Source organism: Seriola lalandi, unplaced genomic scaffold (assembly GCF_002814215.2).
Source record: "Seriola lalandi dorsalis isolate HSWRI2012SDOR001 ecotype SW California unplaced genomic scaffold, Sedor1 jcf7180002054297, whole genome shotgun sequence".
Lineage (NCBI taxonomy): Eukaryota > Metazoa > Chordata > Actinopteri > Carangiformes > Carangidae > Seriola > Seriola lalandi.
This window is the reverse complement of record NW_019524850.1, coordinates 724,277-748,259: the sequence shown is the minus strand read 5'-3', so window position 1 is coordinate 748,259 and position 23,983 is coordinate 724,277. Positions and strand designations below refer to the sequence as shown.

At 42.8% G+C, this 23,983-nt stretch overlaps 1 protein-coding gene across 8 annotated transcripts in view; it reads right to left on the bottom strand.

Annotated features, from left to right (window-relative positions):
• The window catches only part of anks1aa (ankyrin repeat and sterile alpha motif domain containing 1Aa), a 63,154-nt gene that overhangs the window by 4,266 nt on the left and 34,905 nt on the right, over positions 1-23,983 (bottom strand). For 5 of the 8 annotated variants that reach the window (XM_087173990.1, XM_087173995.1, XM_023406209.2 and 2 more), the window contains exons 15-26: positions 19,307-19,363; positions 17,742-17,811; positions 13,677-13,792; positions 6,383-6,481; positions 5,087-5,233; positions 4,297-4,404; positions 3,880-4,050; positions 3,603-3,740; positions 3,438-3,509; positions 3,234-3,320; positions 2,507-2,644; positions 1,302-1,484 (exon numbers count right to left, since the gene is read on the bottom strand). In XM_087173990.1, coding sequence (XP_087030116.1) covers positions 1,302-1,484; positions 2,507-2,644; positions 3,234-3,320; positions 3,438-3,509; positions 3,603-3,740; positions 3,880-4,050; positions 4,297-4,404; positions 5,087-5,233; positions 6,383-6,481; positions 13,677-13,792; positions 17,742-17,811; positions 19,307-19,363 — 1,386 coding nt within the window. The remainder of the gene's footprint in view (positions 1-1,301; positions 1,485-2,506; positions 2,645-3,233; positions 3,321-3,437; positions 3,510-3,602; positions 3,741-3,879; positions 4,051-4,296; positions 4,405-5,086; positions 5,234-6,382; positions 6,482-13,676; positions 13,793-17,741; positions 17,812-19,306; positions 19,364-23,983) is intronic. The other 3 variants (XM_087173996.1, XM_087173991.1, XM_023406211.2) reach the window with 2 other exon arrangements.

Genomic DNA, 23,983 nt, shown 5'->3' with positions numbered 1-23,983 from the left:
AATCGACACAGATTTGAGCAGCATGAGACAGGAGGAGTCGGATCTGTTGTAGCCAACACAGATTAGACTCTGGTTGTAGTGGGGCATCTTAAAGGCGTGGTTGTGTGTAACTGTGACAGTGTGGAGCGGGGAGAAGTGTCATTTGTGCTCAGCAAAACTACTACTGATTAAATAAAGTTTGAAAAATTTACATATCAAAATACAAAGGTGGGGGGAAAAAAAAGGCAGACACTGGAGGAGCGACAGCAAATTTTCTCGTAAGATTCTGCTGAGTTCATTAAGCTGCAGACGGACATGTGCGACTGGTCCCTGAGGTGTAGTTATCTCATTTATATTCAGCACGCGCTCGCCTCTTAATGTTTTAATGCTAATGGCCAGACGAACATCAGCAGTGTAATCATAATGATGTGAAAAGCTGCGGACTGATACAAATGTTCGAAGACTTGTTTAATATCTTTTGAAGGTTTGATCCCAAAAAGTTAGACACATGTTTTAATGAAAACATAATTATTACACGTTTGACGCTGTGATACGTGGTACGTTTAAGTTTTCCTGGCACAGCTTCACCTTCAGTACTTCCAAGGTGCACGCAGAAGGGAAAAAAAAGTCTAAAAAGGTCAAAGCATAATGAACAACTTTATAGTGAGAGCATCCGCTTCCGGCTTGTGGCCTTCATCACGGTCCCTGACAAAGCCGGAAAAACACACTGGTCTCACAATATAGTTGTTACATTACAAGTGCTGCAGGAGTTCAGAACTCTCCTTGCTTCAGCTTTATGACTGTAGACACTTTATTAAAGCAGATGTCTTTTTTTTTTTTTTTTTAAACAAATGGTGGATCCTGCAAATGTCCCCCCCCCCCCTTAGTTAGGTGTTCAGTACAGTTTGGCTTAGTTTAGCCTATATTTGTTTACATTTTTGTAAACTGACATGATTAACAGTATGCTGACTTAGCTTTTAGCCATCTGTACACTGTACTATGTACCCATAGATTTACAAAAAACAATCACTGGATTACTTGGTTTTAAATTGTACATCCCATTGACTCTAAAAAATATGTGCATCATGTCTGTGTGTTCACAGTTATGACTCAGCATCTCATTGCTGCAATTTGCATCCAAATTCAGACTCAGATTCTGTATGAGTTTTAAAGTACTGTTATTGCCTCCATGAGCTGTGTGTCACATCCACTGCTGCAGTTCCAACTGTCGAATCAGCAGGCGAATGACTGTAACCAGCTCCCTGCTGTGTAGTGTATCTATATGGTGTGTTGTGCTACAGTACGTCTGATGTCCAACTCACCGCTGACTTCCGCACGCTGCCTCGTGGTTTGGGTACGGGTCGGCCGGACTTGCCCTCGATGACCTCTGAACCGTGTCCCGCTGGGAGGTTCTGGTGCTGTTTGGTTCTTTGGGCCTGCAGAGCCAGCTGATAGGCTACCTCAAACGCCTGGCCCAGGGTCAGTATAATCTCATAGGTCAAGTTCTACACAGAAAGTGAAGGAGAGGAAGAGCAGGCAGATCTTGAAAATTGTTTTGTTTTGTGTCTCCACTCAGTTTGTAGTGAGACAGCAAAAAAATAATAATAAAAAAAAAAAAAAAAAAAAATATCAGAGAAAAGTTTCTTTTCACTAAAACTTCTTCAAAACAGAATTGCGTAACACAGAGAGGTGGCAGTAATCTCAGCGGAGTATTGTTCCCCTCAGTACCTGAACCGGATTCATCCTCTGTAGCTTAGTATTAAATCTGCTGCTGCATTCTTTTGTTAGTTCCCGACAGCTTCCAAATATGAACAAGCACCTCAGACTACAGACAGAGGACTCAAGCTTCACACTACATGGCTTGGGAAGTTAAAAAGCATTATTTCTACAGACACAGAACACAGAGCTCCGAATTCATCTGCATATCCTTCGATCAGGAATCTGTCCTGACACGAATACGTCATCTGCCCTGATGTGTCAGGCAGACGACATCAGCTCTTTGTGAGGTGAGGATTGCGTCTGGTGGTTGCTCGTAGCAGCAGTACGTTCAATACAGTTTAAAATAACTGATTGCGGGCCTTTGATGGTTATCTGCTTTGTTTCAGCCCCCACGGAGGAATTCACAGAGATCTACAGTAACCCAGAGGAAACTGTTGTTATGCTGAGCGCTGTCTGGAATGACCCCGGCTGCATTATGAAGAAGATTAGCAGGGTAATCATCAGATCTCTGGGGGGGGGGGCACAGGAGATAAGTGAGGTCTAGTTATCATGGCCAGAGTCGCACTGTGTCTACGTGGAGGCAATCAACCCCAACTGAAGCGTGACACCTTGAAGAGATAGGGCAGTCTGGAGATAACAGTGTTGACTGTGCAGCCCGTCACATCTGCTCAGTGTAAGTACAGGAGATGATGCCGGTGGAATTCAAATGTCCCGGTGAGGAAAGTTTTCAACACTCGCTAAAAGTTCTCCTTTCAGTGCGGTCACCTCGTCTGTGCTAAAATGAGGGTGACAGCGAGGGTATCCTTACCACGTCTACTGTGCTGAACACATGGCAGTAGTGGTGGCTGGTCTGCAGGTCCTTGGTGATGTAGGCAAACGTACACAAGTCCTCGGGGTCCTGGGCTGCACAGGAGATATTCCGGATCTCATGCTCTGCGATGATGTTCTGTAACGGGACCATACAGACCGCAGAAAATGACCACTTCATCACAACACAAAAAGATTATCAAACTTTGTCACACACACAACTGTAAGTGACGATGCATCATGGAAATATGAGTTGACAGGAGACGGCCAGTGAAGAGGAGACATCGAGGCATGAATCTGGTTTCACAGTGCAGCTGTGTAAAGGAAAAGCAGGCTGAGCTTCCAAGGCAACCTCTTTTTTTTTTTTATTAATGTCAAATGAATAACAATATGAGCAGACTCGGTTCCTGTTGAGAACTACAAACATAGACGAGTCTGACATTTACAATCACAGAGAGCATTTTCATTTCTTTTGAAGAGGGACAATGTTCATTAATCAACAGTCAAATAAATGTACATGTACCCGGGTTAGCCAAAAGGCTCGTTTTCATTAGCAGTCCTTTTGCCTGATGTTATCATGCATCCAAAAAAAGTATGATGCCTGACTGTAACACTTTCGCAAACAATCAGCTGTTACTTGCACCGTGTTCAAGATTGTGTATAACATGAAACTAAAGATGTGCAAGGTTAAACCAAGCAGGGCCATGTATGTGGATGTAGTAGCAAACCTTATTGGCTGCGTCGATAAACTTCACACCCTTGTAGGTGATGGAGAGGACGATGGTCGGGACTTTTCTCATTTGTTCTGTCGACCTCTGGAGAAGAAAAGAACAGCACAGGGAGAAAGGACATCAGGGTGATTTATCGTTCATTCATATGCATAACGTCATGTTTTTTTCACCGAGACTGGAGAAGAAACTCTCGTAGCATACCCGCATTTTGGCACAAGCATCCTGTGTGGACTCAGTACCCCGCAGATCTTTAATAAGCATGGAACCGAGGTACTAAATAGGAAAAGGAAACAGGAAAATGTCAGTGTTGCTGTAAATGTTCAATGAAAACAGCATCATTCAGGAAGGAGAAAATCGTAAATGTACATTGGCTTCGTAAGCACAGGATTCAAAGATGAGTTTCTCAGGTTGGTGATGCCAGTTCTGGACCGGGGTGTACGGTGCTGCCAGACTGGGCGGCCGCAAGGTCAGGCGAGGCTCTCGATGCCGTTCTTCATACCGTTCCTGGAATGGTTATTCAAAGTATTATTGTTATTATTATCAACGATGTCTTGCAGGTGCGCAATACAATCACTACATCACATAGAGATCCTCTGACATGATGTACTGCTGAAGTGAGGGATAAAGATAAACCGAAACATACATGAGTTCTGTGTCGTTCACTGCGGTATCTTTGGGTGACGTCATAGTCGGTATTTGGCACTTTTTTCCTCCCTGGTTCTCCAACAGGCAGCAGCGGGTCCATCGAGCGTCCCGTGTAGGACTCCATCTGACTGAGGGGAGACGAGGTCTGGGATCCAGGCAGGTCTTGGCACTGGAGAGAGAAAGTTTGTACTTCATCCTTCACAAAAACCATGCTTTGCAGAATTTGTGGACTTCAAAAAAAAAAAAAAAAAAGAGTGATTGAAACTAATAGAGCCAAGTCTGACAGAATAGAAAACCATCAAACTCCTTTTAATCCCTTCTTACCACACGTCATTTCAATGTGTATGAAAAGAAAAATGTAGATGAGTGTTGTAAACCTGCTGGTGACACAGTGAATGAGTGTGTGGGCTCTCACCCTGATCTGAGACAAACGAGGAGGTTTGACGGGAGGCTCTTCATAGGGTCTCTCTGCTAAGGAAGCAATGATGCGTTTCCTGTGACCAAGTAGGGTGATCTTTAGCACCTGGAAAAAAAAAAAAAGATGAAAATGGGTAGCGGCACTCATGGAGGCAGGAGTGCCAGAAAGGAGGAGGCATGTCAAGAGAATCACTGACATAACAACTTCCCCATAAGTAGCCAAGCTTTTAACCTTAAATGAGACTGTAAGTGTCTCATTTTGGAAGAGCTATGACTAAAGCGTCTTTGTTTTAACAGATAATTATCAGATCATTATGTGCAAGTCTCCAGTTCTCTCTTTCAAAACTGACGTGTTCATTTCTTCTTAAAGTGTCAGCACCTTAAATATTACTGGTTTGTTTTCTGACCTTTGAACCTTTAACCAGCTGAAGCACTGAAAAATATTCCCTTAACATTCAAAACCAAAGTTTTGTGTTTTCCCCTTCAAAGTTTGAATGACTGGATGAGTTAATAAATACATGTATTTATTTGATGATTAAAAATACATAACACTGTGCTGTAGTCATTACATACATAAAAAAATCAGAGGATGAAAACACAATAAAGCCTGCAGGCTTATTTCCCGTGTGCTCCTCTAGAATGAGTCTGTTTGAGTCTCCTGGCTCCTCAAAGTGCAGCTGAAGTAAACTGTCAAACTTGCCTCTTATCCTGAATTTTCTTTAACACGTTGTGAAACTAATTTCACCCTCTGATACTCCTCATAGTCCCTGTACGTCACTGAGACTCACGTTGACAATCTCCAGTTCCCACAGGTTTTTGACACAGTCCAGAGTGCGGTAGCCGCTGGCCAGGAAGTTGTGTAAGTACTCATGCAGTCCCAGATTCTCCAGCCAGGAGGACAGGGAGCTGCTGCCGTCACAGCCCAGCGCTTTCACCTGTAAGAGAAGAAATGATTCACTGATGCTCTAAGAGCTGTGCCACTGCACGTGCTGCATTTTTAACCAATTTCCCTGCCTGTTATTATGGATCTGGCTACAATAACCCTGTGCAAGTGGTGTAGAAAAGTCATTTGAATGAGGTAACAGATTATAGATTACATTTACACAACTGTAGTGGTGGTTAGGGTTAGTTTTAGTTTTACTTGAGTAAAAGTACCACAATGTAATAGTACTCCATTACAAGTAAAAATCTGACATTCAAAATCCTACTTCAGTGAAAATACAAAACTGTGAATATCCTTAAAGGTTTAAGCATAAAACTACTCACAGAAAAATGGTTCCCTGTGACTGATATCATGTATTACTAAACTAGTTATTCAGTTTTTAATACTGGAGTAACAAACAGCATACACAGCATTTTATGATGCAGCTGCTCGAGGGAGTAGTTTCAAATTAGTCAAGTTTTCAAAATTTAGTCAAATTGCTCCCAAACTAGAGGTCAGACGCCCTCAATTAATCATCATGAGATGAAGCAAAAGATGAAAAAACAAAGTTTTGCTACACAAATTTATTTTCCTTTTTTGGACTTTCCTCTAATGCTTTCCTTTTTTTTTTTTTTTTTTAGAAATATTGTATATTTTACTTGTTTGGGCCTGAAAGAGCAGGAACAGGTATTTACATTAAACCATTTGGACAGTTTAGACAACAACTATTATACATCTGCAATGTGACACAAGGCACCAACTAGACAATGTTATTTGCAAGGAGGTCCAAGCCAAAGAGGTTAATGGTTTAATCTTTTCACAATGCATAATATTTTATAAGCGCATAATTAATTTTTTTATGCTAAGCCTTCATTTTAAAAGCAACCCATAACTATATTTATTAGATGAATATAGTGGAGTAAAAACTTTATAGTGGAGTGTAAGTGTAAAGTAGCCTTAAAATACAAATACTAGCACAAGCACCTTAAAATTGTGCTTAAGTACAGTAGCAGTGTAAATGTACTTAGATACTTCTCACCACTGCCTGGGTATTTAAGGGAGATCAGCATCTTGTGATCTAACATCACAGGCAACACATGACATCTAATCAGGTCTTGCTCTGCTGAGATAAGCGCTGCAGTATTAATCAATGATTTGTCACCTTAGGTAACGAGCGCGCTGCATGCAGGATCTTCTTCCTGTGGCTCGGGTCTGTGATCCCAATCTCTCTCAAGTCCTGGTCTTCCATGACATTGCTCCCCTGTAGAACAACATACATAAAAACAGCATCCTTGTTAAAAGGAGAAGTGAATTAACTTACATACTGGTGCCTGTGAAAGTCTTTAGAAAGAGAGGCACGTGCATGAGAGCACAAATCCCTTAATGAGCTCCAGTCGAAGGATGATGCCGGCCTGCAACACAAGGTAAAATGTAACTGCATCACAGTCAGGCTGTATTGCACGATCAAGCCATATGAATAAATCTCTAATGTATGTTATGTTCAATCTATGAAAACCTAAAATACATGTTAATCTGAGCTGGACAAACCTTTTTAAAACAGGAGCCTATGCTGCAGGCAAAGTATTGATCACCAGCAATGCAACCGTTGCAGAAAAAAAGGTCAATTATTCCTGAGTGACATGTTCAAACTCCTTCCTGGGGTCCATCCTACTGACTGTAGTAAGGGGGCCATGTCGATAAACCCTTAAGTGAGATGTAAGTGTGTGGGGGAGGGGACAGAGAGGGACGTATGAATGATGGTCCGATCCATCTTTGGTTAGACACAGCAGCACCGTTGAGACTATGTGGCAGGTAATGGATAATGGAGACAGGAGGGATAAATCAATGTCAGATCTGCAGAGTGGTCAGCCATACGAGATGGAGGCGTCGGATCCCAGTGCTGGCTGTAGCTGCAGGCTATACTGTTGACATGACAAGAGGAAAGTCTCTATTTCTACAATGGATGTAAGTCATTGAGAGGTCCTGTTAGCTGACCTAAAGACCTGACAGTCAAAATAAATGAGTTATTACAAAGCAGTACTCCTCAGATGACCGGTGAATAAGAAGAGTGCATGTTGTCGACTGTAGGGCAGCGAGCTGTAAATCCTCACTGTGTTACTTCTACACACGGGGGCAGCAACTAAATCTCATCTGTTAAAATATTGTGATGCTACATGGGAGCTGCTGCCTCAGGAACAAATTGTGACAGCTCAGGCCCCGTGTGGCTGACACTTCAATATGAATCTCAAGTTAATCCTACAGTGCTCACCTCACTCACACACACACACACGCACGCACGCACGCACGCACGCACGCACGCGCACACGCACACACACACGAACTGTCTGTAGGTTAAACCTGACAGCCTGTTTCTCATGCAGAAGCTGTAGATGTAAACAAGGATGAGGAGAGGGGAGGAGCAAGCCTGTCTGTAACAGTGAAAACTGCAGAGTAATCAGTGTAATGATGCCTGTGGAATCACAATGTTAATCACAATTTTGCTGATTATTGCACTGATGTACAGTCTTACACTGACGTCCCATTCGCACAACTTTGTAATATGTAAGTAGGAGTTTGCATCACTGTATCTGTTGGTGGGAAAGAAAGAAAGAAAGAAAGAAAGAAAGAAAGAAAGAAAGAAAGAAAGAAAGAAAGAAAGGTACCTGAACTCTCTGAATAAGTTAAGTCGGTCATAAGTGTTGGTGACTCACATTGGTTCGCGCTCAGATTTGAGCATGGACATCATGACGCATCTCTTCTGCTTTTTAATACCTCGCGCTAAACTGACAACTTAAAGCCCGGTATCTCTGAGCAGCAACATGCTGATCGCTGCCTCTCCGGCTGAGGATTGAAACTATTTGGGGAGCTGGATGGATAATAGCGCTTTCACAGTGCATGGATCATTGCATTACTGTCCCACTGGAGATTAACTGATAAATGGCTCTGTGGGGGGAAATAGAGCTGCAACAGACTGGCTCCACTGTCTTTCCTCCCATTTCCTAGGCTGTTTCTCACACCGTTTATGGTTAAGAAGACCTGTTTTAATGCAGCTATTTATCATTCCATTTTTTGCAATGTGTTTTCATTGTATTTTGACCATTGCACGTGCATATTTTACACTTTGCTGCACCCAAAGTTTCCTGTTTATTGAGCTTTGCTGAAATTTAAGATGAGGTTTATGATGCCAGTCACAGAGTTTAACAGAGGAAACAGAAGCTTTGGAACGTATTTCTTTTTCACAGAAGACATTATTCTGACTTGTCAAAATGTTTGTTGTGAAAAAGCCAGATTAAATAAGGCTATGTGGGTTTGGCAGTTTTTATTAGCGCATTAATTAGTGCATTAGTGCAGAAATGATTGGTCCATCAATCAACTAGTTGATTCACAAAAAAATCAATCACCAACAATTTTAATAATTGATCGATTGTTTAAGGCATTTATCGAGCTAAAAAACTCAATACATTTACAACTTTAGCTTAAATAACTGTGGATATTAAATATTTTGGGGGGTTTGGATCAGACAAAACAAACAATTTACAGACATCACATTGGGCTCTGTTTGTTTGTTTTTTTGTCATTTCAAAGGATGAACCATTAATATTAATCATTTAATCAAAAAATAATAATTCAGAAATCTGAGCTGATCTGTGTGAAAGTGTGACGCAGATTTATCCATTAGTTAGCATCTTTTGGTTTTGGACTGTTGGTGAGGCAAAACAAACAATCTGAAGAAGTCACCTTGGGCTCCGGGAAGTTAAAATGAAAATAAAAATAACTATTCCACATTTTGCTGCCTGAAACAAACCCTACTGAGTGCATGGTCTTCAGATGGGAACCCTTATGAGGTGAGAGCTGTTTGAAAGGGATTATTCTGGTCATTGAATGGCAGCTGAGTTGATAAAATTCTAATTTCCCGCCACATAAATATTACATTCACCTCTGCTACATCTTGATAAGCCGTTTATCCCCCACACAAAGACATTGAAAACACAAACAGTGTGACGTGAGAGACTTGGTGGTGACAACTGCCAGGTAAATTCTAACTAATGTGGTTCCGCTTTTTCCTCACCACAGACTCAGGTCTAAAAGTGAGAATACATTAGTTGAGAGAAAGCTGACATCAGCACAACATGGGTGAAAATAATACAATAGAGTAGTGTAAGCTAGGTGGGTTTGTGTCTGTGCTTGTGTGGCCTATGCATCTCTGCCTTCCCTCTCATTAAAATGCAGCTTCTCTCTCTCTCTGGCGGATCCAGAGAACAGCCACAGCGGTCCCTCTGGTTTAAAAGCACTCTGAATCCAGGCCAGGGGCTCGGGGGCACGGATCACTCATTAAAACACACACTAAAAGTCATAGTTTGTCCTCCTAAACAGGCTGTCAAAAGACCACACAAGCCTGTAAGGAGAGCCTGACAGGAAACTGTGACAGATTGTCCAAAGACAATAAAAAAATCAAACATGTATGCAATCTAATCCGTGCACAAATGTTTTCCAAATGGACAGCAATACATCACCACCAACACAGCACAAGAGAAATATCAATTAATCCATTCCCAATCCTTCAGCTTCTAATGCATGAGGCCATTACCGAGTTTCCAATTTGTCTGCAGGCTTCGGTGGCATTGCCTCATTCCCGCATAACCACTTTGCATTTATTTAACGGCAGCAAATAACAATGAGGATATAAAAAGGGGGCGAGTTATAAGATGTTCTGATGTTTCTCTAACCTCTGTGCAGCTTTCTTACTTATATTACGCATCGAATCACCTCCATCGACCCAAAACTTTAAAGTATATTTGTTCCTCTCTAGACGGCTCCATGAACACCAGTTTCAAACAAAGCGAAGCTTTGGAGACACGGTTGCCTCGAATACAAACTAACTTGGAGCTCTGTTGGCTGACCCCGTCACAGCTGACTCTACATCCACCAGACGCTTTGCTCAGAAGCAGAGTAGAGCTGTTTTCGTCTCAACAAGCACTACCTGTCAGGGCCGGCGGGGACGGGGAGAGCAGCGTGGCTGCGCAAGAGCTTGTTTCATCAGGACATTTGCTCCATGAGTCAATAAAAAGCATCTAATTGGTTTCAGAAGAGGCTCGTCTCTGCCTCGGTGCTTGAACACAATACAATCACTGCTGTTATTGATCCCCTTCTAGAGCGAGCCTGCAGGGTAGACAGAGATCACAGCAGTCTGACCGGCAGAGTAAACACTGTTTAATTAGTGATCTCACTGCACATTGGCTGCAGCCGACATGCCATTTCTCCACCAATGTTTTTTCAATGCTTTTTTTTTTTTTATACCCGTGGGAAGATTAAAAGAAGCCTGAAAACCATTTTTCAAAGACCAATTCAGTGCAGGCCAGATTTTTGCTGCTCAATTGAAGCTGACTCTGATATGACCATCAAATGAATTTGGCCTCTTTACTTCGTCTAATGTAGCAGCTCAGCTGCAGAAGGGGATGTCATGGCCGTTTCAGTCAGCCGTGAGTCTCTACAAATGGTGTATATCTCCCAAATCCAGGTGTGTGAACTAGTGTGATGTGTCTTTAGGGTTGTAGAGTTGATGCACTGGATCAGTCTTCTGATTATGAGTGTGGATTTGTGGCAGACATAACCAGGACTAATGCTGGCTACTAATAAAATTAGACAAAAATATCTGTCTGGTCACACAGCCAACAATGAAATATGACCTGCTCCTGCTGGATTCATTCTAATGCACAAGTGCACATTAAACACAATTAGACAAATTGTGTTTAATGAGGTGACTCATGAGGTAATTCTCATTTCCAGTTGAGACCGAATTGTGATTATTTAAAAAGGTCAACAATCGCTGTTGGAAGGACACGTTGTTTAAAGGTTACAGTTCTTTTCTAAATCCTCTAGCAGATTCAGGAAGCCAGGTGGGTTGTAAAGCTTTGTTTAAAGATAGAAATATCGCCAGCTCACCGCCTTAACAAAAAAAAAAAAACTCAGGGACTCAGGGCTGAGGAAGGAGAGTGTGACAGACTAAAACAGACAGTAGGGAGATTAAACCCAGAGAGTAACTTCTGAGGCTTCACCACAGACTTAAACATGGGTGTTGACATCGGGGTGAGAAGGAGAGAGGCAATTCTAAGGTTATGTAAAGTAGATTAAAGATCATTCATCCTAGTATCACTGTACACTGAAATTTGTCAGACATATTTGGCAGCTACAGCTATACAGGAGCATGAAATGTTCGCTGCACACGTGTTTTAATGTTCATTAGCGTAATGTTTCTAGCTTTGTAAAGCTGTTCTCAACACTTCTGTTCATGATAAGGAATTGATGACAAACGCAGACATTGGTGTCGCTGCATCCGCTGTCTGGAGCCTAAGAAGTCATGATTTATAGTATTTACAAGAAAATTACAACCAAACTTTAAGCTCTGGAAAACAGGAGGGAGGACAAAACAATGGAAACACAACGTGTGTCTAATGCATGACTCTTAATCTGAACTAAGTTAATCATTACAGTAACCACTGGGAGAAAAGAGGCTCACATTAGTTTGCATGAAGATTAATAGTGGCATTTGTCACCCACCTGTACATACTGTACACTGTGTTCATTTAATTTCTCTGCGGGTTGGGTTTAGCTTCTAATTGCTGTTGTCAGTCATCATTTTCAAGGCAGCTGCTTTCGATTTAATAATTTCACAGTCTGTGGAAAAACATTGGATTGAAATGTTGGTTCTGATCATATGAAGCGCTGAGGTCATAAATGGGGCTGTGTTTGCCATCGTGCTTTGCAAATCAAAATGACATTGGCAGCTACACAGGCGAGTCATTACACTGAATGCTAATTTGCAGTTACCAACATTTGACCGCACAAGGTTTCCAAAAGATCTGTCAGGAGGCCAAGTGTGTGACGTCTGGCTTCCAGCAGCACTGCTCATAAAAAAAAAAAAAAAAAAAAAAAAAAAAGAGAAGATGACGACTTTACTGCAGACGTACACACAGAGAGCTGAATCGGTCTTTACGTACGTTCTTATGTGTTTACATCCTGTCTTTAGAAGTGTCATGGTGCAGTGGCAAAAGGTGATCCAGCAGAATACTGAGGTTGCTGCCTGTTGCACAGCATTTCTACCTTAAGGTCTGTGACATGGAGAGAGCTACAGTAGCCTACATGGGAGAATTTGTTTTTTTTGTTCTGTACCAACTATGACTGAACCTTAACTATTCAGGTGGACAGATGATCAAAAGCTGGATTGGCTATTGAGGTTTGCTTGTTTTGTCTCAAAAGCCTAGAAAAGGTAAGATGGACAATCTTATCACTATTGACTTTGATCTCTCAGTATTGCATATTAAATGTGTTGTCAGTGATTTATGAATTTTGTTGTATACGGTGAAGAAAATTGTCGGTTTTCCTTAGTTTCTGGGATTTTTTTGTGTTGTTTGAAAATGTACAGTATGTGCTGCTCCCTCAATCTGCTGTAATGCCATGTGGGGCTGAGAGTAGTTGTATAAATAACACAATAATAAAAAACTTCATTAATATATTAATTAATTCATTTATATTATTGCACATGTGAAAACACATGTTTATGATGATGCGAGCTATGGTGTTTGAATGGGATGAAAACCTGCAAACACTTGGTTCTGTATCTGTTAAAGAGGAGTATGATAGGCTTAATGGAGGAGGAGAGAGTTTTCATCTTGACACATAAGTTGGCTTTCTCATTTCCAACATGGCCACCGGCTCAGCCGACCAGCTGGGTCCCTCCTTCTCTCCTCCATCAGTCCTCATTACTGACGAAAGCGACAGAGCCAACTCATAGTGGCGTTGCACACCGTGGGCTCTATAAACTTGTCGGCTTGGCAACAGCATCCCATTGCTCACTGAGACACTCCTCCATTCTGGCCGGTCATCAGCTGCAGCTCAGGCAGCCGGCTCACTGACTGAGAGTGAGAGGCCGTGATAGCGGCCTCCTGATTCAACACACAACCAGGCGTAAGGATATCAAACTTGATGTAAACAAATCATTTCACAGCATAGATCAAACCATGTCTGTCTGTTCTCTAGCTGAATGGACATGTACATCTACTAAACATCACTGTATGCTCTGCATAAAGCCTCTCACAAGAATGAGAAGAATCTAAGTGTGTGATTTAATGTTTGATATTCAATCATGTGCTGAATCCACCCAGATATTACTGTTCCTATACTGAAACACAAGCCAGACTCATGATAGAGCCGGAGGGGTTTCAGCTAGCTGAACATCGGATGAAGGTAATGGGATCATCTAACAGCTAATGGAGGGTGGCATCAATTGGATTAATGCACACAGACACAAACTGGAGTTGAATAGGAGTAAGTGGTGGAAGAGACAAGAGAGAAAAGGTCATAAAAGTGAGAAGAGAAGTCAACAAAGAAAGTGAGTTGTGGTCATGGAGAGAGTTATGGTCAATTTGGACATTATATAAAGGAAGCGAGGAACTCACCATGTAGTGCAGGTCGTCGAAACCATTGAGGAGAAGCTTGCTCTCGTACTGCGGCAGCCCCACGTGCTCCAGCCAGTCTCCCACGGGCTGGTCCAGCAGCCGGCCTGCAGCACCTGCTGACAGGGGAAAGCGCTTCAGGAGGGAGAAACCTTTTAACCGGTAGCAGCGGCACTCTGAGGATGAGACGTGGCATTGCCACATCATTCTCGGCCAGCAGAGCCGAGCGCACCAGCAACAGGAAGGCGTAGGAGACAGTGTCCTCTGTGGACAGGGCGTCAGCTCCCGCAGGGAAGCGGGGGCCGAACCACAGTCACCCAAGATGGATTAAAGAACCCCTGATCTCAGGGGTGAAGGAGATGATAACGGGATATGAGCTGGTTGACAACCAGCTAGTATTGGCCAAGTTCTCAGCTATGACGGTCAGCCAGGAACATGGCAAAAACACACTTACAATCAACACAATGCTACCTCACATCAGGAGGTAACATTTTCTGTCCAAAAATAAAAGCTTGCTGCTGATTTAATTAAGCTCCAGCTTGGTCATGAAGAGAAACTCACAGGAGTCAGAGAGGAGAGCAGCAGTTTATAACAGGTTTTCCAGGGGAAGGGATTTGTTTCAGCTGAGTGGAAAGTTCTTTGGAAACTTGTGGACAGAGACAGGAGACAGTTAATTATCACACAGGCTGATCCCTGATTCACAGAGCCAACCTACTCAGCATATAATCCACAGCACAAGAATCTGCCAGAGAACATGACAGTGCTCACATGGAAAGCGGCCGGACAGGCAGAAAATGCAGAGGGGCTAACACGACTGCAGCGAGCTGAGATTGATCATGAATAAAAGCTGTACTGACGGCTGTCAGCAGCAGTAGCCTCACCTATAGAAGGACAGATGATTGCATCTACTCCTGTGAACATGTAACTGCTATGTCACTCAAAACAAAAAGCTCATATTTTCTATGGTTCTATGGTAAAACACACTTAAATTAGGTGTAGTAACTCTTGATTTGAAAACTGAATCAACCACAATTAACAGAATAAATCATATTTCTGTTAATGGAAAGAGTTACGAAGCTGCCAACTTACAATAACAAACAGATATCATAACCTAAAATAAAATGAATGTGTGAAATGCACATTTTAAAGCTTCGTGTTCCCTTCTTGGTGTTCTCATCTCTTCCACCTGCTACAAAACCAGTCCTGTTCCTGAGGAGATTTCCATGTCATGAATCCCATTCTAGTCACCCCAGAAGCGTGGAAAGGTGTCGAGGCAAAAAAAAAAAAATCCACTCAAGGATCCAATCAGCTACTTCAAAGAGCACTTTAGTAATTGAACTCCTGAGTGCTAGAACTGTCTCTCTCTCTCTCTCTCTCTCTCTCTCTCTCTCTCACAGTTTGTGAGATATGGTCAAGTCCAGCAAAAAGCAAAAAGCTCCTGCAGTCATCTCCGGGCTGAAGAATGGACCATCTAATCCTACAGATGCCGAGGTGGCGTCCTTCTATTGTCCTAGGTTGTTCACAATACTGCTGCCTGCAATTCCTCTCTCCTCTCGTACTCACTCTCTCTCTCCCCTCATTGCATGCGCTTCCCCACTCCTCCCTCCCTCCCTCCCTCCCCCCTACCCCTCTCCCCTCTCTCCCTCTCTCTCCCTGAAACACTGCAGGTGGCTGCTCTTTGTCAGTGTAAGCTACCGTTTGAGCCACAGACCCCCCCCCCCAACCCCCCAACACTCGCATTTGCTCTTCTGTGTCTCACTCTTCTTTTTCTCTCACACTCGTTACGGTCCCCTTCACGCTCTTCCATCGTCTCTTCCCCTCTGATGTAGAAGTAGCTCAGTAGAGAGGAGAAAAGTAAAAGTGACTGCAGGCACAGAGCCAATCAGCTAGTGACAACACTGCTCTCCAGTCAACACTGACAAGAGGCAAACACTGGACTGAATCAGAAGAGAGAAGGAGGGGGGTGGGGGGGCTTCTCACATGTGCATCAAACAGAGAGCCTCTTCTCCTGTGAGTCCCTCCATGGCCTCCTGACAGCGTCTTCGTGGAGACGGGGCTGTGAAGCACGGCGGCTAAAGGGTTGAGGATCACATATGCAGAGGAGTGGATTCTTACAGAGCAGACAGATACAGCCAGTGATGGAGCGCTAACTACTTTACTGCAGTGGTCTCAGCTTTCCTCAAGTCTACAAAGCAAAATGAGCTCATCCCCTGACATACGTAGTGGTTAATATTTAAACAGCTCACTCCAGTGCAGGGCGTGAGAAACAAGAAGGCTGGGATAAGAAGACAGACAACTTTGTACATAGGAAGAGTGGATCTGGTGCATTGCTTAAATATCTTATAATGTGGCTAAGGCAAAGCGTAAACTGGAGGGGAATGTTGAATAATGTGAGAGAGGAAAGCTGAAGGGAAGGAGTCGATTGTTCGCGTTACAGCTACAGTCCCCAGGCACCATCTATCAGCCCCGACGACAGGCTTTTCAAAAACACGAAGAATAAGAGGAGAGCCGGTACAGAATCCTTAACACAACCACATTACAATACAGATCGCTAGGATAGATCTAATATTGTGTCTCTCAGGCGCATTGGTCTTAAAAACTAAAAATACACTCGCTAACTTTCATGGCAGGTTTAGAGAACAGTGCTTGACCTAAACCTGGCTCCTGTGGCTGAAAAGCACTTCAGGTTTTGTGTCATACAGCACAGCTCGGAGCCAGTGCCTCAAGAAAAGAGGAAGGCAAGGAAAAGTGTTTAAAAGCGTGACTTATGCTGCCCGTAAAAAGTTTTAAAACATCCCATTTTTCCAGTTTTTATTTGAAATTTGAGCAGTTTACGTTTAGTGAATAACCTTAAATGGTACGAAGGTAAGTGGTAAATAAGAAACTGTTTAACCTTAAATGAAGCCTTGACAGTAAATGCAAAAAGTTCTTACGCTTGCCCCAATTTTTGTTGATAACTTACAAAGCCTCCGTCTGTACAAAGGACGTGTTGGAACAAACTGTGTTACTACACCCTCTGATGCATCTTAAGGACAGTACTGCAGGAAGTAGTACTGTATGTGTCAATCACAATGGTGAGAAAAGGGCAAGTATCAAAGGAAGACAGACTGGTTGGTCAGAGTTTCATCCCAAAGGAAAGATAACGACCATAGGACCAGCAGAGTCTCCAGACCACATGGAGCTGGTTTGGGATGAACTGGACAGAAGGTGAAAGTAGAGTGACCTACAAGTGCAACATATTCATGTGAACTTCTGCAACAGTATATCTGAACAGTAAAAGGTTTTCATTGTAGAAAGTCTATTCGGCTGCTGGATGAGTCAAAAATTTAAGTTCAACAAAAAGTTGCCATGATTCTTTGTTTTTAAAATCGACAATTCTTTATTTGTCCAAGCTTTAATTTTGGAAACACTCAAACATTGAATTACGTGACTTTAAATAACAGCTGGAAAAATGGAGGAGTTGTCAAACCTTTGACCGGTACTATACCTTTCTCTGCAGCTGCTGATGCCAATTCCTCTCCTCACCTGCACTATTAAAACAGACCAACTGTCCATCTGCATTATACTTTTGTACCATGTCCTCTATTGTTAACTGAATAGCAAACTGTTTCCAGACGCGTCCTTCATGCCACCTGTTTGAATTCCCTTGTGGGCAGTGATCTGGATAAAATAACTTCAAGGATGATTACAAAGAAAAACTGCGCAGGTTTGGTAAAGAAAGCATGAGTTATGGGTGCCCGTATGTACCATGTACTTAGAAAGGCTGTTTAAAGGTTTTGAGGAAATGCAGGAAATGAAATGCCGTCTAAATCTGCCCACTCAAATCTCCGCCTTCAGCCAAATGCAGAATTTGGTTTTTTTTTTTTTTTGTTCAAGCCTGGTGGGCTCGCAGTGAGATTCTCAAGAGATTAACAACGCAACAGTAGTGAAATATTTTCCCTCCCTCAAACTTTAAGCCTTCATTGATAATTTATTTTTGAATAAAAACACTCAATTTCCAGGTGTTGAATTCACATTCAACTGCATGAAAAGGCAATAATAATAATAATAATAATAATCATACTCTACCTGGTGTAGCATATTGCTGATCTCTGGAAAAATCGATGCCAGCACCAATCAGTGTCATGATCTTCTCGATCTGAGGAGAGGGACAGAAGAGAGAGAGATGAGAACCTGGAGACGCCGTCATAGTTTAACCTCCACCTCTCACCAGCAAATGTCCCCATGCCTTAAACAATAAAGCACCAAATGCTACAGTCACTCTGCGAAGGCAAATGACAGCGTTGAGGGAACCTTCAGTGAGAGAAAAGTCCGTCATGGTGGTTTTTATGAAGACACATAAATAAAAAAAGAATTTGAAGGGCATCTTAAGCAGCAATGCACCATGGTTGATTGCCTTTATATCTCATTTATGGCCACAGCATTACAGTCATTTCCATTGTCTCATATTGGACAAGTTACTGGCACTGGGCTGCAGGCAGCAGCATCTCATCTGCTGCCTGCAGCCAAAACAATTCTGATTTACACAGACATCCCAGTTTCACAATCTGGCATAAATGATCACAAAGCACAAGTTTTGTTAGGGCAATCAAGGAGAGGCGAGAGAGAAAGTGTGACAGTCTTTAAAAAAAAAAGAAAAGGAAAAACAGAAACACAAATCAATGTCAGGTTAAACTATCTGTGTCACGATGTTTGCTCCAATAACACTTGTAACAATTAGCTATTGTTTCAAGGCAACAGAGGCTCATAGTACACAGAGTGAAAAAAAGAGAGATAACTAAAAAATGAAAAGATACCCAGATTCCCATATTGTCTTGCAATAGTTGCATGCATCTCTACATAATGCATGTGAACATTACTGGGGTATGCACACATGCGGACATACCCAATCAGAATAATGCATTGATAATGGCGCTGAGGCAGCACTGGGTCATTGAGTCGATGTTAAACCTGTCACAGCACAGAAACATTGGCTCCCGCCTTTCAATGAGTCCAGGGCTGAGCATGCACACACTTTGGGAGTGCAGAAAATGAAAAGGTAGAAACTGACAGTGCCGCTGTCACACCTGTCAGGTACTGTCACTCCAACTCTTTTTGAGGATAAGGGCATGTTTTATAAAGTGGAGTGAATAGCTGTCTGTGCCTTTTACGGAAATGTTTTATCTGAAAGCTACGCCACTGGCTGTCGAGTCCAGGTCCTGTCTGCTGCTCTAAAAGCCCCAAGACAGGTTATCAGTCCCCATTAGTATAATTATTTAAGGCAAGGTGCCATCAGGAGACCTCTGCGTTTGTTAGGTTTTCATCATCAATCAGTACGTGGATGTTTAGTAGTGAAATGGTATTTAGTTAGAAGAGAAATGTTTGTCAGAGGAGCAGAGGGAGAAATCTAACTCTGAAGAATAATGCATCTATGCAAATGTGCTGCTGTCAGACTTGATAAATAATAGTATTTTAAAGCTTCTAGACTTGCATAGAAGAAGAAATGAATAATCACTGAGATCATGTCATTCCAAAAGGGTTAATTAAACCTTGAAAAAGTCCCATCTACCTCTACAAAGAATGCCCCAGAAGAGGACAGAACCAAACCCCAGAAGGAGCAGAGAGACATTTTCAATGAAGATAAGACGTCTTACTCTGTCAAAGGAATTAGATCTTCGTTGTTTTGTGGAGGGAGAAGTCGTCTGTGTCTGCTGAGAGAGAATCCAGGGTTTTGTTTTTCCTTCCTTCTGTTAAACTACTGTACCCTCTACCACACTGTGCCAGCTATCCTCTGGCACGGCTTTGTTTTATACACAGGTCCACTACACAGTTGACACTGAAAACAGTCAACTACATGTAACTGGAACACTATTTTAAAATGAAAAACTGGTGCATAAGTGATGTTTGTAATGATTAAAGCATCAAAGAATTAGACACAAATGAAATTGAGACCTGCAGCCATCAAGGAACCTGAAGATCACACTCTGACCTGCAGTGTGCAGTATAACACATTACTTCTTCTACAGTAGCTGCTCTCTTATTTTCACATTCAACATGAATCCTCAGCACTGAAAACCCCTCATTTCTATCAAGGAAAGGGAGGAAGGGAGAGTTGTGAGACGAAGGGCAGAGGAAGGATCACGTTGTCCATCTGCACAGTGTTACGTCTCCATACTGTTGATTAGAATCCTGCATATTAAGCAGATGATTAATTAGTCAAACATACTCGACGAATAACCTCCATCTATCAGCACCACATGTTCACTTCATCAGTCATTAAACAGGAATGTTGATGGTGAACTGGCAGCATTTCTCTTTCTACCTGAGCAAAGACTCGGAGATGATTCAGCAAATATAGGTTGCTACTGTTTGTTGTGGAGGCGGAGGACATGATCAGCTGTTCTTTTCACCCTTCCCCAGTGAATTGAAGGAATAGTTCAATACTTTGGAATGACCTCACATCTTTTTTTCTTTTTTTTTTTTTTAAAGACACTTAGATGAGAAGATTGACGACACTCCCTCAGGCTACAGTTGGAAGACTCGAGTTGGGGGAAAACAACTAGCCCGGCTAAGTCCAAAGGTATATAAAAAAAATAACCTACGGGCACCTTTAAATCTCATCAACTAACATGTTATATGTTGTTTGTTTAATCTGTAGAAAACGCTAAATATAAAAACAACACATTAATTTAACTGGGGTCGGACTATTTCTTGGCTTGGCTGCAAGGCAAACAGTGTTGACTCCAAACAGTACCCGGTCATTTCGACACTTAAAACATGAGATCAGATGTATTGATTAGTGAGCTTTGGACAAATCCACAGTAGCTGTTTCCCCCCTGTTTCCAGTATTTATGCTTAGTTAACTGTTGGCTGTCGCTTCATATTTACCATATACTGTATGAGAGAGGTATTGATCTTCTCATCTAACTCTTGGCAAGTGAGCATCTAAGCATATTTCCCAATGTGTCTTTTCTTTTAAGAGTGCTAACAGCCTAAACAATATAAATAGCACAAATACAACGACATCCCTCCAAAGTTACTGCACTGAGGGAGCTGAAATTTCCCAAGCACAGATGTGAAAGATAAAAATCTCCTTTGTATTCATTAGCTATTGCAAGTGTTCTTCAGCCGGGCACGTCTTCTGTAATAAATAAAAAACAGAGTAGTCTAAATGTGACGTTTTTGTTGCATTCATAATAACATAAATTATTAGGCCTCAGCAGGACAAAGCCGTTTAGGAAGCTGCTGATGATCACGGGCATTAATCAGGAGTCCAATACGTGAAATCGCACTGACTCATAGAGCTGTTGTAGCTCCTGGAGGTAATGAGGGCAGGGCAAGGCTCTCGTCTCATAAAGTGACTGAGAACGCTCCTGTCAATGGCATCGTTCCTCGGCAATGAGCAGAGGGGGACCAACAAGGAGCCGTGATCTCGCTCTTCTTTGGCTCTCAGGAGATAAGACATGCCAACATACTCTTAAATATTGAAGCAGAGGTTGTACTAGTCTGTTCCCCGACTTGCTGCATCGGCAAAAACCTCATGGTGCCTTTCTGAACGACTCGAGCTGCAGTGTATAAGATGAAAGAAATGACTGGTTGCATTTCAAACATGCTCACACTGCAGGTACGGTCAGTGTACCAAGCTTCGTCCTTTAAACACAATGCAGATGTATTCATGAATGCAATAACAGTAAATGACAGTAAACACGGAGCTGCATTCTGTATCAGTGTGTTTGCTCCACTTGTCCAGTAAAACGGCAGAAAGAATACTAGCTGGTCCAGTGAGATTCAGGAGCAGCTAGCGTGAAAGGCAGGTGTGATATTGTGTTGGAGCTGGGTAAATATATCCTTATCAGGAGACACGGCCCAGTGATTTCCTCAAGGTAAAACACATCCACAACAAGAAAAAAGCCTCTGAATTTCATGGTCGAGGACTAAGATGCTTGGTGCCATGAGAATTAATGGAGGAGAGAGAGAGGAATGTGTTTTTGTGCTGCAGGATCCAATCAATACAGAGACCTGAAATGGAGAGGCGTCCATTGTGAGAGGGGCTCGCTATGAACAAGGAGACACAATGAAGAGGGTCAGAAGTCAGCAGCAGGGTGGAGGTCAACAGCTGAAGAGCTAGCAGTGATGAGAGATGGTCAGGGTGAGATTAAAGACACATGAACCAATTTATCATGCGTCTCTTAGCAGGCCTGCTGCACAAGGACGACCGAGGAGAATAACTGCGCTGCTGTTTTACTGGGATTTTGAAAGCAAAGACTATTTTTTCATTAACAGCCTTGAGAATCTTGAACAATGCGCAATGAGGCTCAGAGAAGAGGGTAGTGGGAGAGCTAAAGCACGCCTGGCAGAGCCTGCGCAGGGTGAAACAAAAGGCTGCAGCAGAGAGAGTGTGCCCAGACCACCGGCTTCAAATTGGCAAGCTGGCAACAAAGCAAGGGTTGGAATTAAAACTATGGACTAGTGAATGGCATCAAGGGGAACACAAACACACCACGTCTAAAGAGGGTGCCAACACCTCGGTGGCAAGATGGGACAAAGCACTGTCAGCAGTCCCATCAACGTCCTCCTGAAATAGCCCAATGTCATGCTGCGCTTTTAGGGACAACATCTCTTCCAAACAACTTCGAAACTTTGTCAGCTAATCCCTGAAGGATGTAGAAATATATATCTTCCAGTAAGGTGAAATAAGTTGAAATCCTTCGCACAACTTGGGAGTAGAAAGGGCATCACCTCTCTCCAGTGACTGAACTAGAGGAAGTGTTCAGTAGTGGCTGCATGTCTCAGCCCCCTGTGGCTATCCTGTGTTCTCCCCCTGGTGGGGATTAGAGAATAGATTTCCCCTGCTGGCTGCACCAGGCCGTGACACACACCCACAGTTTAGTTTGATCTCAGCAAGTCAAGTACGTGAGACTTCTGTGTAACAAACTGCACTGTCCCCCCCCACAGAAAATAAAAGCTACCCCAAATCCACAATGAGTTTCTGAACACGGCAACACAAGCAAAAAAAGGAACAAAGAAATGCTCCATGAATTGTGGCAGAAAATGCCACAGAGGATTAACTTTTTAAAGAAGGCACTCAAAAGTAGAAAGACAACATGAAGGAGAGGCTCAGACTCTCCCCCTTTGTTCTATAGTGCTGTATTCAGCAAATAAAGCAACACGCTTCAATCAGCACATCACAACCCAACAGGCTTTACAAGAAATATAATATAAACAGAAATGCTAGAGAGCATCAATTATTTTCTCATTCATGGCAGGTAGACAAGATTAATGAGCCTCCAGTGGAGCTGCTGCCTGTAAGGGAATCAATACTCACAAAAGCTGGTTTCATAGTGGCTACTGGATCTGTGGAGTGCGAATCGAAAATGAAGTAAAGAGTGAAGTGGGGCAGTGGATGTCGGCCCTCTCCCTCTGTCTCCCTTTCTCTCCTCCCATCTGTGGAGCTCAGTTTGCTGGCCCACACAATGTGCCCCCTGGATTGTCATCTTCAGTCTGATCCCAAGGACCAAGACCAACCCGCATTAGCATGCGCTTTACACACCAGCACACCGCGGCACAAAACACACATGCACACACACTCAGAGCTCCTTAAATGGAGAGATGCATGGGCCAAGACCTCATGCAAGTCAAATCTCCTTGGCTTGAAACCGGAGGCAGTGTATCCGAGGGTGTTTATAGCTCATGCGAAGAAAAGCGCGGGGGGGGGTGTAAGAGAGATCTAGGAAGAAAAAGGGAGGAGGGTGTGAGAACTGGAATATTTAGCAAACCAGACTAAAAGAAGAAAAAGATGTTGTTTTTTTTTTTAAAAGGGGTGTGTGTGTGTGTGTGTGTGTGTGTGTGTGTGTGTGTGTGTGTGTGTGTGTGTATAGGCATTAGTGGGTGGGTGGTTGGTAATGTCCTGGGACCCCTCGGCCAAATGCTGTCACACAGCTCAGTAGAGTGGTCCAGAGCAGTCAGTCGTGACCGGCAAGATGTCTGCCACACAGAGAAACAACTGTGGATGGAGCTATATGGGCCGAGGAGAAGTCAGAGAGAGCGAATAGAGAACAGAGTTTTCAACTTCAAGAGGACACTCTCGACATCATTAAAGAGAGTGCAGGCTGGGTTACACCCAATCAAACTTTAACTACTTTCCTCACACTCCTCTCATTTGCTATGCACTTTACAATGGCTCTTTGAATATTTCAATTCCAAGCAAATGCAGGTTTATTCCCTGAAAGGACAGGAAGAAAGACTCTGGGCTCTGAATCACTATTAAAGTGAGAAGAAATAGGCATCCAAGTTCATTAATATTAGATACAGCTCCTAAATTGGACAAAAGA